The 14,931-nt window shown below is 32.4% G+C and overlaps 1 protein-coding gene across 3 annotated transcripts in view; it reads left to right on the top strand.

Moving 5' to 3' along the window:
* The window catches only part of RapGAP1 (Rap GTPase activating protein 1), a 223,922-nt gene that overhangs the window by 76,611 nt on the left and 132,380 nt on the right, over positions 1-14,931 (top strand). The window contains exon 1 of one of the 3 annotated variants that reach the window (XM_089706129.1): positions 6,823-7,058. The exons of 1 other annotated variant lie outside the window; for it this stretch is intronic. Coding sequence is in view for 1 of the 2 variants with exons in the window: in XM_089706132.1 (XP_089562258.1) it covers positions 7,033-7,058 (26 nt within the window). In the remaining variant the exon portion in view is untranslated. Of the gene's footprint in view, positions 1-6,822; positions 7,059-14,931 lie in introns of those variants that run through there. One more of the 3 variants, XM_089706132.1, reaches the window with a different exon arrangement.

Raw genomic sequence — 14,931 nt, 5'->3', positions numbered from 1 at the left:
AAATTGCGACCATTTTGAATTTATCAAGGACTTTTGACACATCAAAATTGCCTTAAATCAGGTTCTCAACCTTCTACGCCCACAGAGACCACAATTATTTTACTTACCCAGTGACTAGTCAATGATCCTTATCACTAATGTTCATCAGTGATTAACAAAACCGCAAAAACTATGTCAGTGTGTTACCAATTACGCATTTCACGGATAACCGCACCGTCGGATGCACGCAAAAACTGGTCTAATATTAAATTCACTCAAACCTGTCCAACTAAAATCTAATTTCACATGATGGATGGAGAACTCGATCACGCTCTCATCGGAATGGAATCAAACGAGATCTGAAACGAGTTGATTACAATTGAACTTGTAAGGTGTCGTGCAAAAACCGGATGACAATGCAAATGTAACACAGGATTTATCTGAGAACGCTCTGGATGGTAATGAGGTCGGATATTTGTTTGTTTTTTGAGATTCGGGGCTAAGGGCTGGTATTGTGTATGAAATTAATTATGTTCTTTAAGGAATATTTGATTATTATAAAGAAGAAACAGGTTAAAGGACTTTGGAAAATTTGAATTACCTTTAGAGTCGGTATTATTTTATAAATTTATTTAACAACCTTTATTTAGTAACCTATACATGGATATTATCTAAACTCTAAGCATGTAAAAACCTAACCTAATATAATCTACAACGGAAACCGGAAACAACTTTATAAACGTCGATAATATTCATTCATTCATTTTCATTTCATTCAATGAGTAAAATGCAAATAGCATTAAAAGTATTGTAGCATTTTAAAAGGAATTTATGTTACAAACTAATAAGTTCTTATTCTTTTTTCAGGTAAGTGCCAATATGGACGATTAATTACAGGCCATGGAAATACGGGTAAGAATTATTAGTCTCGAATTTAAATGAATCCAATAAAGTAACTTAATCCACGTTGGTGGAAAACTAAAGTGTACTTAAATGGTCCTGTATTTAGGTTAAGCTGCTCTTTTGGGAACATTGCTAATTCCAACGATTAGTCAGTAATTTCTTGTATAAAATTTAGACCATAGTTAATGTTTTCATTCATGAGAACGGCACTATTTAGAAATAAATTGAACAGATTTTTTAGCTAGCCATTAATATCCGTATACTTTAGATTTAGAAAAAGGAAACTGTCCAGACTTCAAAACTTGGTCACACAGCACACTAATTTCAAATACTATGAAATTCTCACAGAATAGAACAACGTTGGGTCAGCTTCTAATAATAATAAAAGCTTTATTAAGGATGCAATTCCCTTCTTCTATATTTAATATCCACGTATGGATATAATATTAGTAACGACTAACGATAGACGTCCCATGTAGTTAATAATAGGTCAAAGTGGGTCGTGACCCTTCTGAGGCTTGCTTGCACAAGATCCAAAAATACGTAATAATATAAGGTCAACGCCTTTGTAGAAATGAATTTCGTACATTTGATCTTATGATAAGTGTATACGGTCATTCAAGTTTCAGTCGTAATTATACAGAATGGCCTTGTAGCCAGATTGTTTCACAGCGTCTTGTTTCTGTTATTTCTAATACTTTAACGTCTCATATTGACGGTTATTTTGAGAGTTATTTTGTGTGTTTTATAATTTACAAAAATTAAAGGTTTCCGTTTATTAATTTCACGGGAAATGTAATCATATCGTTCATCGTTGTTTCTATTGATATTACATGTAAAATATTTGTATATTAAACCTACATATTTAGTAATTTTAGTATTAGGAACATATAATTATGTACCTACTTTAATAAAGGTGAAGAAAAATGTGGACTCATATTGAGAAGTAAGTACCTAAACACTATTTTTTTTATATTGTACTTGCTTATTAATGCAAAAGTTAATCAAATTATCTTCGATTGTATAAAAATAATTTCAAAGATAAGACCGAAGTTTTTAATTAATGTTTCATAAATGTTTTAAAGGATCGTGTTTACGTTTCAAAAACACGTGCAAACGTTGAATCTAGATCATTCCGACTCCGAAGTGAATTTGTTGGCAACAATAAAGTTCTCGTGAACTGTTTGTTTTAATCAGGACTACCACGTGTTCGGGGTACAAAGTATTATCTGGTTTCCTTTATCTATGTAAGCGGTGAAGCGCTGTAACTTACCAACATTGTGTGCATAATATTACGATATGCATTTTATTTGCATTTTTGCAATATACGAGATAAGAAATAGCGCAATATACGCCCGCACATGCTGTGCACAAATACATAAATAAACACCCTTTCGTTCTAGTAAATATACATTTTAACGTTTCATAGTTACTTTGCAGTCGTTTGTTTTGCTAATTGAAGGTTGTAGGCAAGATCGCATAGTAACATGTATTTAGTAGAATGTGGCAAACTCTTTTATGATTTTGATAAATGAAAGCTCCTCATTAATTACTATTTGCCAGTCATATTTTAAGAGACTTTCACACAATCATCATTAAAGCGCTTACAAGCGCTGCTATATTTTTCAATGATTATTATTTATAATATGTAAATCAATTAGTGGATTGAAGCGCTAATGCATTGAATATGTACTATGTAATTGCTTTTCTTAATACAGTTTATGTACGATGCAAATGCATACATTTATTTTACTCTTTTACAAATTAAAATATTTCTCTATTGGTTTGTAAACATGCCTAATAAGGATAACTGTCCGCATGTATTTTTTTTTCTTCTCCGAATAAAAATAGTGTGCAAAGTAAAGATGTAGCCTGTAGCCATAAATTGATGTTACGTAATGAGGTTCGTTATATTGACAGGTGATGGCTTGATTTGCTTCCGGAGTGAAGATATGTTTAGACTTTAGTCCTTAGTTTAGACACGGTTGGATCTAGACTCCAGGGTTCCTAGTTAATGATATGTTTTTTTTTGCTTGGATACGAGGTTTTTGACCTTAGTTATTTACTTGCAACTTCTAATAATATTTTGTTTTAAGTTCATTAACCCATTGAGCCCCAAGCGGCCCGATCGGTCCACGACACAATAGATTTTCTATTGTCTGTGTTTCCGGGGCCTGAGTTATTAAAAAGATGAAGCTGATATAATATTATATATAATAATAGAAGCCATGATAAATTATTTTACGTGGTGTTGAAACTTATTCCAATGTGAGTAATTCGATTATTGGCAATAATTAATAACGTTTGCTGACGTCATAAAATAAGTAAAGTAGTTTGTTTGTTTTGTTGTGGTTTTTACTACATTCGTGTATGAGTCACTTTTCAAAAAGATAGTAAGTAGTCAAATTTTACCTATTTTACAAAATGTGTTAATTTCTGTTAGGTACATTCCAATAATGAAATAATTTTATACGCTATATTACATGTATTAGTTTTGCTTTAATTTTCTTTTGTGCAGCTCTCTTTTCACATTTTTTAAATACATTATATTTGTATGGGCAGGTTATTTTTACTTGATAATGTTAAAAGTACAAGAGTAATATTTATCGAAAAGTTACTATACAATACGTATTTCTTACCCTCTTCTCACTTTGACAGCTTTTGTCGGAACTTTCTATATAAAATTGGAAAATTGATAAATAAATAAATAATATTAAAGTATAGAATTACAAACATTTTTACATACTAAATAATATAATGTAGCTTATATTATTTAGTAAGTATGTAAAAATTGAAAAGGTTCTAATAAAATTGAATTCATAAGTGTTTGCTTTTGAGGTCGTTAATTATCATTTTAATAAAACACTATAACAATATAAATTGCAATTCATTATTGAACCAAACAATTCAATACATTCCCATACTATTTTTACTTCTTCCCAATATTTGTTACCATTTATCACACCGGTTCACGCAACGTTCATTACAAAAGGTCTCATAAGACCTTTTATTATAACTTAAGACCGGGTCTATTGTCTTATACAATTACATTTATCGTTTCCAATTATAGCAACGTAACAATGGGTTTACCCTAAAATACTCTAAGAGAACTGACACAGGTGGTAGCACAGTGACCCCGATTTCCTCGCCCCGGGACGTCCCCCATCTATTATAATCGGACTATCGGTCCCAATTAGGAAGCTGTATGATCTCGATAAGAAACAAAAGTGCCGCCAGGTATTTTAAGTGCCGTGAAGTGAGAATGTCAACGACCCTTTTAACTTCGACTTTAGTTTGAGATATGCAAATTGTAACGTATTTGTGAAGAAGGTTTTATTTTCTTGTTGTATTCATTTTATATCTCAAAAGCAGTTACCGCGCTTGTTGTATAAGTGTTCTTCCAATTCAATTATAAATTAATTTGATTTTCTATGAGTTCTAGAATTGATTTAATCATAAAGCAGGCTTAGAACCGTCTGGTTACGCTTCATTAGATCGCCTTGGACCGCTAGATCAAATAGAAGCCAATCATAAATGACACACCTCCAACGACCACTAATTTACCGAGACTCAAGAGTAAACATAAGCCAATTATACCTAACTGTTACACGTCTCTAAAGGAACTTAGGCCAACTCCGGCTTTGAGATTTCCGGATTAAAAAGCAACAAGTTCAATGCCAGGATGTTATAGCTTGTCTCATATCATTTTACTGTTCGTAAGATGATATAGATTTATTAAATGTTTTAACTGTTAACGGGATCCATTCTTGATTAAACTAATTAACACTACAGCAAGCAACATTACGGGCAAATGTGAGCAAAATACTATGTAAAATCATACACGGCGCACCTGCTGCGTTTTCAAAATAGTATTTACTATGATATTACCAGTTCAGAAATTTTTTAGAATAGCCCTCTAAATTATTATGCAACACAGACGAAACCACCAGCACCGCCACAAAGTCATGTAGCAAAATTGATCTATAGGTAGGTACACTAGTCTGTCCACTATAAGAATTGCTTTTTGACAGCTCGACGGGTGATACCAGAAGTGATGTACAAAAGATAATCGATTGTGATACCATTTCAATTATAAATTCAAAATATTATCATAAATCGAATCAGGTACGTAAATAATAATTACAACGTAAACATACTAATGAGATATGTAATAATAAGATCTATGCATTTTATGTTAAAACTAAACTTAACTAATATTTTATTATTTATTGGTTTCTATCTTACAATTTGGTTGTCTTTATGTTTAAATACTTTAAATTATATAACATAATAGAAGAGTTTTTCTGTATCGGATATATTTTACAGAGTATTTCTATCGATTATTATAATCTATCGACCCATCATTGAATAATTCTGTGTAGACATCACTAAGTGGGCGGGGCCTGTCCATGAAGTACAATAATTATATGTATGACATTTTAACATATAGACAATACAATCCTTCATAGGCGTGAAGCTGTCAAAAATCAAATATAATGGACAGAGTTATAAACATCCTCCTGAGGTAAGTGCATTTCAAGGAGTTTCTATATGACATAATACAGTTACATTACATTATTGAACTGACTTAAAGAGGATATAGACCCGTCACTCCGACCACTACTCGTACACTTGAGTCTGTGGAAAATTGTGAATCGTATCGAAAAATAGAAAAGACCTTTCATACTCTGTACTATTTAATTCTTTTGAATCGGTTAGTTGTACCTATATTGACGCGATTTATAGAAAATTAGCGTCTATATTAAAATTGATGAACAGTGAACTGTTTTTAGAATTTAGCCGTGTAACGTATAATCTGTGGCTTTTATGTTGTTGTCATCAACCCATTAAAAAACACTGTTGCTCCTTAAAACTTTTGAAACGAAAGTGACAATAATGAACGCATTGTAGGTATGCCTGTTGAATTAACATTGTAGGTATAACTTTTTGCATACAGAAAAGGCCATTGTAATTTGTAACTTTAATAGGGATGTAATGGTTTTTGGTAGGTACTAGGTACCGTTGCTGTTATTAGGTTATGCCGTTACTGAATCGATTCGATACCGAATTCTGTGAATACGCTGCTGGATATGTATCAAATACCTAACTAAATTAGTTTGAACTGGATTATGGTATGCAACAAATAATAACATAATTCATAATTCATTTAAAATTTAAATATACCGAGGAAGATCTAACTTCTAACTACGTCGATGTCGTAGGTAATATTTTTATTAGAATCTGTGAATTTTCAATCAAATTGACAATAACTAAAGTTCCGAATCTCATGAGTCATGACATTTAACACACCGTTGTTACGTACCTACATTTATACATAGTACCCAACTAATCTGTGACCGTTGTCAACTGTTTTAAATCGGTATTTATCCCGGACCCAGAGAAGCATACATATGGGAACATTAGTATGCGTCACAAAACTGAGTGAGTAGTTGTGTAGTATCCGTAAGATACAGGTGAGTAACGCACGACAAATGATACCCCGTTATAGTCGGAATACATTACAAGTTAAGGGTGTATAAATCACAGACCCTTTCATTCCTTGAGAATTCATACAATACAATGTATAGTTAGGAAAGCATTTTAGAGGAATCTTAGAGGAAATTGTTTAATCACGATACCTAATAGGTATTTTGATTTCCAAAATAAATTAAACTATGAAAATATATTATGATAATTAATTTATCTCACATAATATGTTCTCTGACCATAGTTAAAAATAATCTATGGGGTTCAATGGTTAATATATGCTGATAAGCCCCGTAAATCATTGCAGTCGGTTACAATCTTTACAATAGAGGTTTTCGAAATTCAAACGCGTCGCATTGCACATGCGCCGCGGCCGTCGAGTTGTATCTCAATTGTCGGCGCGAGCGCAGTGACCAATGAGCAGCGGCTGCAGGCTGCATTCTGCAAATCAACAACAACAACGCTCGCTTAGTTCGTGTTCAACCGCCGTGCGGAGCGCATGTCGCTTGCTGTTCTGTGAACGTGTGCGCGTGTCCGAAGTCCGAACATTGTATTTTTTTATAGTTTGCAAAAACAAAATGTGAACAATTGGAATGATATAAAGTATTTTATTTACCCTGATGGATATTGCTGTTTGTTATTGAAAGATTTGGATTATTTACTATGGTGATTGTTGGTGTTTTTAATAGGTAAGTTACTTTTTATACCTAATAATTACTATCATTGTACACTATCTTACATGGAGCATGGTGATAACTATTGTAAATTTAGTAACATACTGCCTGACATAATAAAATTGTGACATGTTAATTTCTATATATGTACAAGTTTGATATCTTTTCGGCGAATGTTAATTATTTGTTTCCGTCTATTCTATCTAATCGCAGACGTTACACTATTCGTTACGTTTCAATAGTTTGGTAATCACATTTACATTATGTATACTTACGCACATAACAAAATTGTTCAATTTTTGAAGAGATTTATTTAAGTTATTGATGTTACGTTGATTTAATTAATCGGCATGGATTGTTAATAACAGAGGCTAGCTAAATGAGCTGTCTTCGTAAGTGAAGTTAGGTACAGTTATTTACAAAATGCAGTTTGTAGCGACTGCAATTTAGAGCATGACTGTACCTTGAATCTAATTTCGCCCAGCGAGATTAAAGTAGGTAGGTTTATACCTACCTACTTTACTTTACCTGGTATAAGCGGAGATAAATGCTTTAAACGGTGATAAGTACAAGCTAAACTGTCGGTACTTGTAAAATAAATTATTATTATTTTGATACAAACATTGTATCTAACTCAGTGGGTTCATGTCGAATTGCTTGCACAATAAACAACGCAAAGTCTGTTTATTTGAAGGCACTTGACATTTTACATAATTCTTGTTACGCCGATCAATTATTTAATAAATATTATGACTAGATTTATTGAAATTGATTCATTCTGGGCATTGCATTTGTTTAATTATTGCTTAAAATAACACAAGTTAAAACAATCTTGATTTATTTTTCTGTCCCCGTTTTGACCTTTCATCTTAGTAGACCACATTGTTACATGCGTTTGCGCCTAAGCCAATATTATTGTTATGTGCAACTACCCGCTAGTAAAAAAAAAATAAACAGTACGCCAAGTGGGCTAATGATCTTTACCATCTGTCATCAGAGTCATCGGTCACAGTGCATAATGCCCCCTGCATGTTCAAATCAATCAATGACAGATGCATAGTTGGTAGAATATAGAGATTTAGCTTACTGTCAGAATATATTATAATGGATTATTATTTGTTTTAAATTATTCAAATTGATTATTTGGATGCTTTCGTCAAGGTTGAACTGTGGTATTTTGCATATTTTTTTCGTAATTTCAAGTTAATACATAATCTAATTTTAAATAATGCATAATTATATAAACTTTATGGGCACATTAATCCATGATAACACAGCTATAAAATTAACAAATTTCAAGTACTTTTGTAACTAACATTCTTAGGTATAATTACGTAAAGATGAACGTAATCGTGATATAAAATACACTTTTAATATTCATTAGTTTCGTCGCTAAATATAAATTATCGAGTAATTAATAATTGCTACCTTACAAAGTAGATAAGCTTATGTTCTCTTATATTTAATTACCACTAATAATTAGTTAATTAATAGTTAACAACATTGAGATGTCACGTAAATGTTACGTATAATGCATAACGTCACACGTAAGCCACAGATACAAATTAGAGCACGCTAGCTGAATGTCAAAATGACAGTTCAAGAAATTTCATAATTATCCAGTTTTAATATAAATTAATGAAGTAGGGACGTGTTAATTAACAAGAACCGAGTAATACTCCTATGAATTGCAAGACTAGGCTGAGAGAATATTTCACAAAAATTAATTTAGTCTTAATTAAGTAGGATCGCTGAAATTGAGTTAAATTAATTTGAAGTTATATTCTACAGTATATTTCTGATGAATTTAAATGTAACGTAACATAGGTACTTGATTTACCTACAAGCCTTAAACCATCAAATTTTGTTTTACAAAACAATCAAAACTGTCATCAGTATGTACTTATTTTACAACATCTGCATCATTATTACAAATCATTTTCAACCAAGTTTTGATCATAGAAAATTCGTAGACAAGTGGTTTTTTAATGACACGCATATTGTGTTTTGGAATTTTTCCCATGGCATTAGTTAAGAAATCAAACAGTTACTCCTTTCCCCTTTATTCCCAGGCGCGACAAAACTATAATTTGGCACGCTAGCACACTAACCGGCATTAAAACCGTCACCTGTCAATACTTTCCTAATTGATGGATATCCATCACTTTCTTCCGTACTTCACGCGCATATTGCCGTCACACTCTCACGCGCTATTAAGTGGGTTTGTTCCTTTTCGCCTCTCTTTTTTGCTGGCTACCTCTTCCTCTTTGCTGCAGTAATTTAGAAATGAATAAATCATTATCGATGCGTCATTTAGATATTTCACTTATTACATTGGCAATAAAGTGTATATTTGCGGTGTCGTTTTGTGTGGATTCGGCGCGTTTCCGATTACGCACGCGAAATGGAAACTGATCTTTGAATATGCATGTGCACGCATGACGTCGGATCAGCTGAACACTTCCAGGCATAAATGTTTATTATTCATAATTCGCTTTTGGGGTTAGTTAAAACTTCCGGACATTAAGAAAATTAATTTAACAATATCGATAACTTATACCTTCCTGTATGTATTTCCTTTTTAGGCAAGTGTGCTACAAACCTTATTGAGTATTCTTGTATGCGTTCACCCGAAAACCGAATAAGCCAAATACATATTCCCATAATATATTATTAAAACTTTCTTCTTAAGAATACGCAGACTTAATTAGAGATGTATGAGAGCATTCGTGTGAATTTGTAAGTTATCTTTTTAGACAACTAGCCGAGATTTATGAGTAGAAAGAACAAGGCGCAATTAATCTTTATGGTTTTATGAGACGTTCAAAAATATTAGCTTTTTTACGTTTGTGTAATTTATTTTTACTTCCGCATTAAAATGATTCCATCACTATTTTGGAGAAATGCGTTAAAGTAATAGCAAGCAGATTCTATTTGAAATCAGTGGCTGCAATTGTTATCCGTGGGCAAATTTATCTCAATACCTGCTAATTGACGATATACAGACATCTCCCTCCCACATATCAAATATCCCACTTGAAAGCAATTTTGATAAAAGCGTAATGTCTTGATAATAATCTTAATAAATCTTTATTCCTGTATCCGATCTGAGGTCCGAGTGGGTACGCACTACGCAATGAATCACCTAGTGTTCGCCCACGGGCATACTTACCTCTACAAGTACTCATATACATCTACTGTTACTTTAATGGATTTATGGCAATTCCGACCTTATTACATTCCAATAAACGCTACTGCATGTGTACTCTGCGCTCACCCCGAGGTCGGTCAGTGCACCTACTAACTAAACATGAAATTTTAATTCGTTGAACGACAACTGATATCATTATCGAAGATTTTCTGAGTGTCTTACAGCAATATCTTATTCTATTGTATAGATTTTTGCGCAACGATTTGTCTGCTTTGTATTTAAACGCCTGGCCTTATAGGGAACACAATTGCTAACACGAGTCGATAATTTAATACTGATTTCGTAAATAATATAATCGGTTCATTTCTAAAGCCTAATCTCGCTCACACCATTCGCAAACAGCAAATAGTGTTTATTTCAGTTTCACTTCTATTCCCAGTAGGAAAGCTGTTGAGCTAGAATTTATGGACACACTTTCTCTGACAGTGTCAGTCTAAGTATATTCCAGAGTAAGTTATCTTGTTCTGAGAAACACCAGTGCTATTAGATCGCTTCAAATCAGGTCACATTTGCTCCGCGAGGCATGTCAAGGGACCTGGGACTGTTCACTGAATACTAAAGATGTTTGCTGGTAATTGTGGTTAGAAGTTTAGAACCTCTCTTGACAGAGTGAGTGAGGTTGTTTTGATTAAGAAGATTGTTAAAAGGAATGCTTCTGAATAAATAGGGAACTACTCCAGCAAATTTTGTCTCCCGCTTTGTGACCACGTGGGGTCGGTTCGTGGGGTTTCTGATTATTATTGATCTGTGATCTGTCCATCCAGTATTAGAGGGGCGCGTCTACACTCATCAATGTCTCCGATAAAATCCTCTTGTATACATATTATGTGTACAAAGCTTAGGTATTTGTTCCACGTCAATCATAATATGGTGTATCACGCATATAATATTTTCTATGAACACTCGCATCCATAATAAGAAGTTAAGTGCCTGTCATCTGCGTTTCATTCCGATATCGGTATATGAGTCAGTATTGTCATTGGTCTCTCATACATTGAAAGATCGGAGATATGTTGCCGGCCTATAAATAGTTTGTTAATTGCGTCATATTATGCGTAAAATAAGAATATTTGATATTAGTAAATCTGATACAAAACGAATAAATTTAGACAAATATAAGCTCTGTTGTTCAATGAATTTCCTAAACTTATACGCTCGCAATGAAGTAAATTTATTGCTTAAGTATTCCTTCCATTGAAGTTTGGAATAACATAAATATTTATAAGCTTAGGGCCTCACGATCAATTATTTATGTAAATAAACAATCGATATTTAAATAGGGGTTCACGTTTGTTACTTTTACCATAGAATAAATAAATATACTTACTTCTTCGTGCCATACAGTTACGTACCACAGACCAAGATATACAAATCTCTCTCAAAAGACAAAATACTTTCTTTCACATCTCAGTACGTTAAGAAAATACAAAGAAGAGCAGATACTTTTACTTTTTCGAACTTCTTTCAGATTTCCCTCATTTATTAGAGCAAATAGAGTTTAGAAATCCCAAAACGCAACATCATGCCTACATACTATGAAACTGTAATTAAAGCTCAAATTAGCAAATTCATCTAATGTTCAAATGGAGTCATTATCTCGTTATTTCTCCGTATGATAATTCGATTTGCATATTTAACTGCAAGTAACCGGTGATTATGACATTTTTACTGATGCAAGATATAAGTACAAAATAAAAGCGAGTGTAGAAAGTGACCATCGCCACACGCCATCAAGAATCAAGATGGAGTTGATATTTCTGAAACGTTTTTATTAGTCGCAACTAATGTCTTATTTTATTATAAGGTACGTATTTTAATTGCGGTCGTTTAATTATCTTATTGGCTGCATACATCTTCATGCGCGTGTTGTAAGTTTTCAGGTAATAATTTGTGATTGTTTATCTGTGTTTTTATAGTAATACTATATATATATATATATATATAATTTAGCCAAAACAATACCGTCAAGGTATTGTTTTGGCTAAATTTTGTACAATTTTCACTAAATTTAAAAGGTCTGAATTCTTCAAAGGTAGCCTTGAAGAATTCCCAAATGAAAGAGTTTAAACGAGAAGGATTTCATTTGCTACATTTCATACACTAATTGCTCAAAGGGAATTTAAATAAAAGAAAGTATCGTTCGTTCGTTAATCCTGTAATCGTTTCGTAGACTATCGATCTAAAAGCTTTGTTTACAGGTCATTAACATCGAGTAAAGATAATGATAGGTATGCATATTATATAATTATATAACTTACGCTTCTAAAAGGAACACATTACAGTTATTAACAATAACATGAACAAGTTGTAATCGAGTCAAAATCAAATGCAATTTTCCTCTCAATTACTTTCTATTACTTTTAATGTAACAGGCATTACGTGCACTCATGCAAAAGATAAACACACTAATTATCATTTTTCACACTCCGCAGAACGTAATTTTTCTTCACCGTAATGAAGATACACTTTTTCTTTCATTCGCCGATACGGAAAAAACACACAATTATCGACGATTGTTAAGAGTGATCGATAATCGGTAAATCGGTGAATGATTATGGCATAAGCTGATACGCGAAATGCCCCTAACGCCATGGAATGCAATTGGCCCAACAATGCCATTCGCATGATTTTTATTGTTTGCATCTGTCATTCAACTAAACCTCGTTCAATGCTTGCATCATGCACACGGTTCGCCTCATATTATTTGAAATCTGAACCAATAAATAGCGTGGTTATTTTTGCGCACGCGCTGCATTTTCGATACAGCTATTATATTTTTTCCCCACAATCGATTGAGTTTATTTATTAGTTTAGTTGTATAGGGTAGGATTTACGAGTGATTTTATGGAGGGATTCGTGTTCCGTCTTGCTGTCAATGAACGCATTGTTGGTTAATCGTTAATTTTAAATAGCTCAACGATTTCATTACTCGCAATGGCTTCGTTAAACTTTTCTGAACATAAATTTACACTGATAGCGATGTTTTTGTTACTCCATTTAATTGTGCTGTCGAGCGTTGAAGACGTAATATAGTTTTTTATTTGTTGTTGCATTTAATAGATTCTCACTTGAGTTGAGCTGTTAATTTGTGAAGATGTTTTTAAACTAATTTTATTAATCTATTTCGGGTTACATAAACGAACTTTCTTTAGAGTATTTAAAACTTAGATATTTAATTTGTTAAGTTTGGTGTTAATATTAAAGTCGTTTATAATATCTTTACAAACAGTATATAGTTTGTTCACTGTTAATGAAAAGAAACTTTACCTATTATGAAGTTTGGGGATGAGGTTTTACGAAAGTTACACATTAACAATGTATAAAATTTGGAACTTGTCTAACTAACATACCTACCTACTTGTAACTTCTATACATAATTAATTATTATGTCCGGAACAAAGTAGGAAATACCACAGCGCTTGTATTTAATGTGTACCTACATATATATACTAATATTATAAAGCTGAAGAGTTTGTTTGTTTGAACGCGCTAATCTCAAGAACTACTGGTCCGATTTGAAAAATTATTTCAGTGTTGGATAGCCCATTTATCGAGGAAGGCTATAAGGCTTATCATCACGCTAAGACCAGAAGAAGCGGAGCCACGCGAGTGAAACCGCGGAGCGCAGCTAGTTAGATATAAGATTTAATAATATGTAGTATTTTTTTTAGATTTATTATAGATTTTTCTTTCAAAAACAGATTTAAACGATATGGTTTGGTGGAAATATGGAGCACGGATAATAATTTATTACCTCGATTATAAAAACACCAGAATTCAGACTTTTCATCTTTTCAATTAAGAAACGATTAAGTTTAAAAGTTTAAATTAGAGTTTTAACTTGTTAACCAATAACTGTGTGAATGGCAAATAATCCAATAATACCTACATGCTTTTTGCTACATCAAGTTTTTATCATAATTTGTATGAGAATGAATAAAAAACAACAGAAGGTTAATAAATTATCAAGCACGATTGTCAATCACGCGTCAAGATTTTGTTATTTGACGCGTCAAGTTTTTATAGTTTTGTATGCTTGTTAGCTACCACAAATATTATTAGGTATTTTTTCTAATAACCTAACATGATATTACAAGACATGTTTTTATACCTATATTTCTCATATTCAAGAAATCAAGACCATGTTATTATGCTGGTAAAGCTTAGAAATTAATAACTAATGACTTATTAGTGGATTACAATTAGCATTAGTTTAAGCTTCTAGCAATTATGTTCTGTTTATGCCTTCACACGATTATTATTTTAGTATTTTGATATTAAGAAGGCCATTATTATTAAATAAAGGAAGGTTATAGGTATTATTTTTAAGAGCCTGGATTAACTATCTACTAAAATAAATATGATTGTTCTAGTTCCGGTAAGGAAATCTAGGAATCAGTGAAACAGATGTGAGATGCATCTGCCTCTTATTCTATAAGGGGACAGAAGTTTACTGTATCGATTATTTCAGGTCATATGATATTATCCAAAATTCAACTAAATCGGTTCAGTAGTTTTTATGTAAAGGAGCATTAAACATTCGAATGAAGACGCACTTCCCCATATATAACACTAACACAGTCAACACAAAAACAAATTTTTAAAATAAAGTAAACAGTATCAAAATAAACACAGCATAAAACAAATGAAAAGGTTGCTGTTTCAGCATAAAATAGC

Source organism: Colias philodice, chromosome 17 (assembly GCF_061535455.1).
Source record: "Colias philodice isolate Cphi_HAF_F1 chromosome 17, ilColPhil1 Martin Lab GWU primary, whole genome shotgun sequence".
In the NCBI taxonomy this organism is placed as follows: Eukaryota; Metazoa; Arthropoda; class Insecta; order Lepidoptera; family Pieridae; genus Colias; species Colias philodice.
The sequence above is the reverse complement of the archived record's forward strand: the minus strand, read 5'-3'. Positions and strand labels throughout refer to the sequence as shown.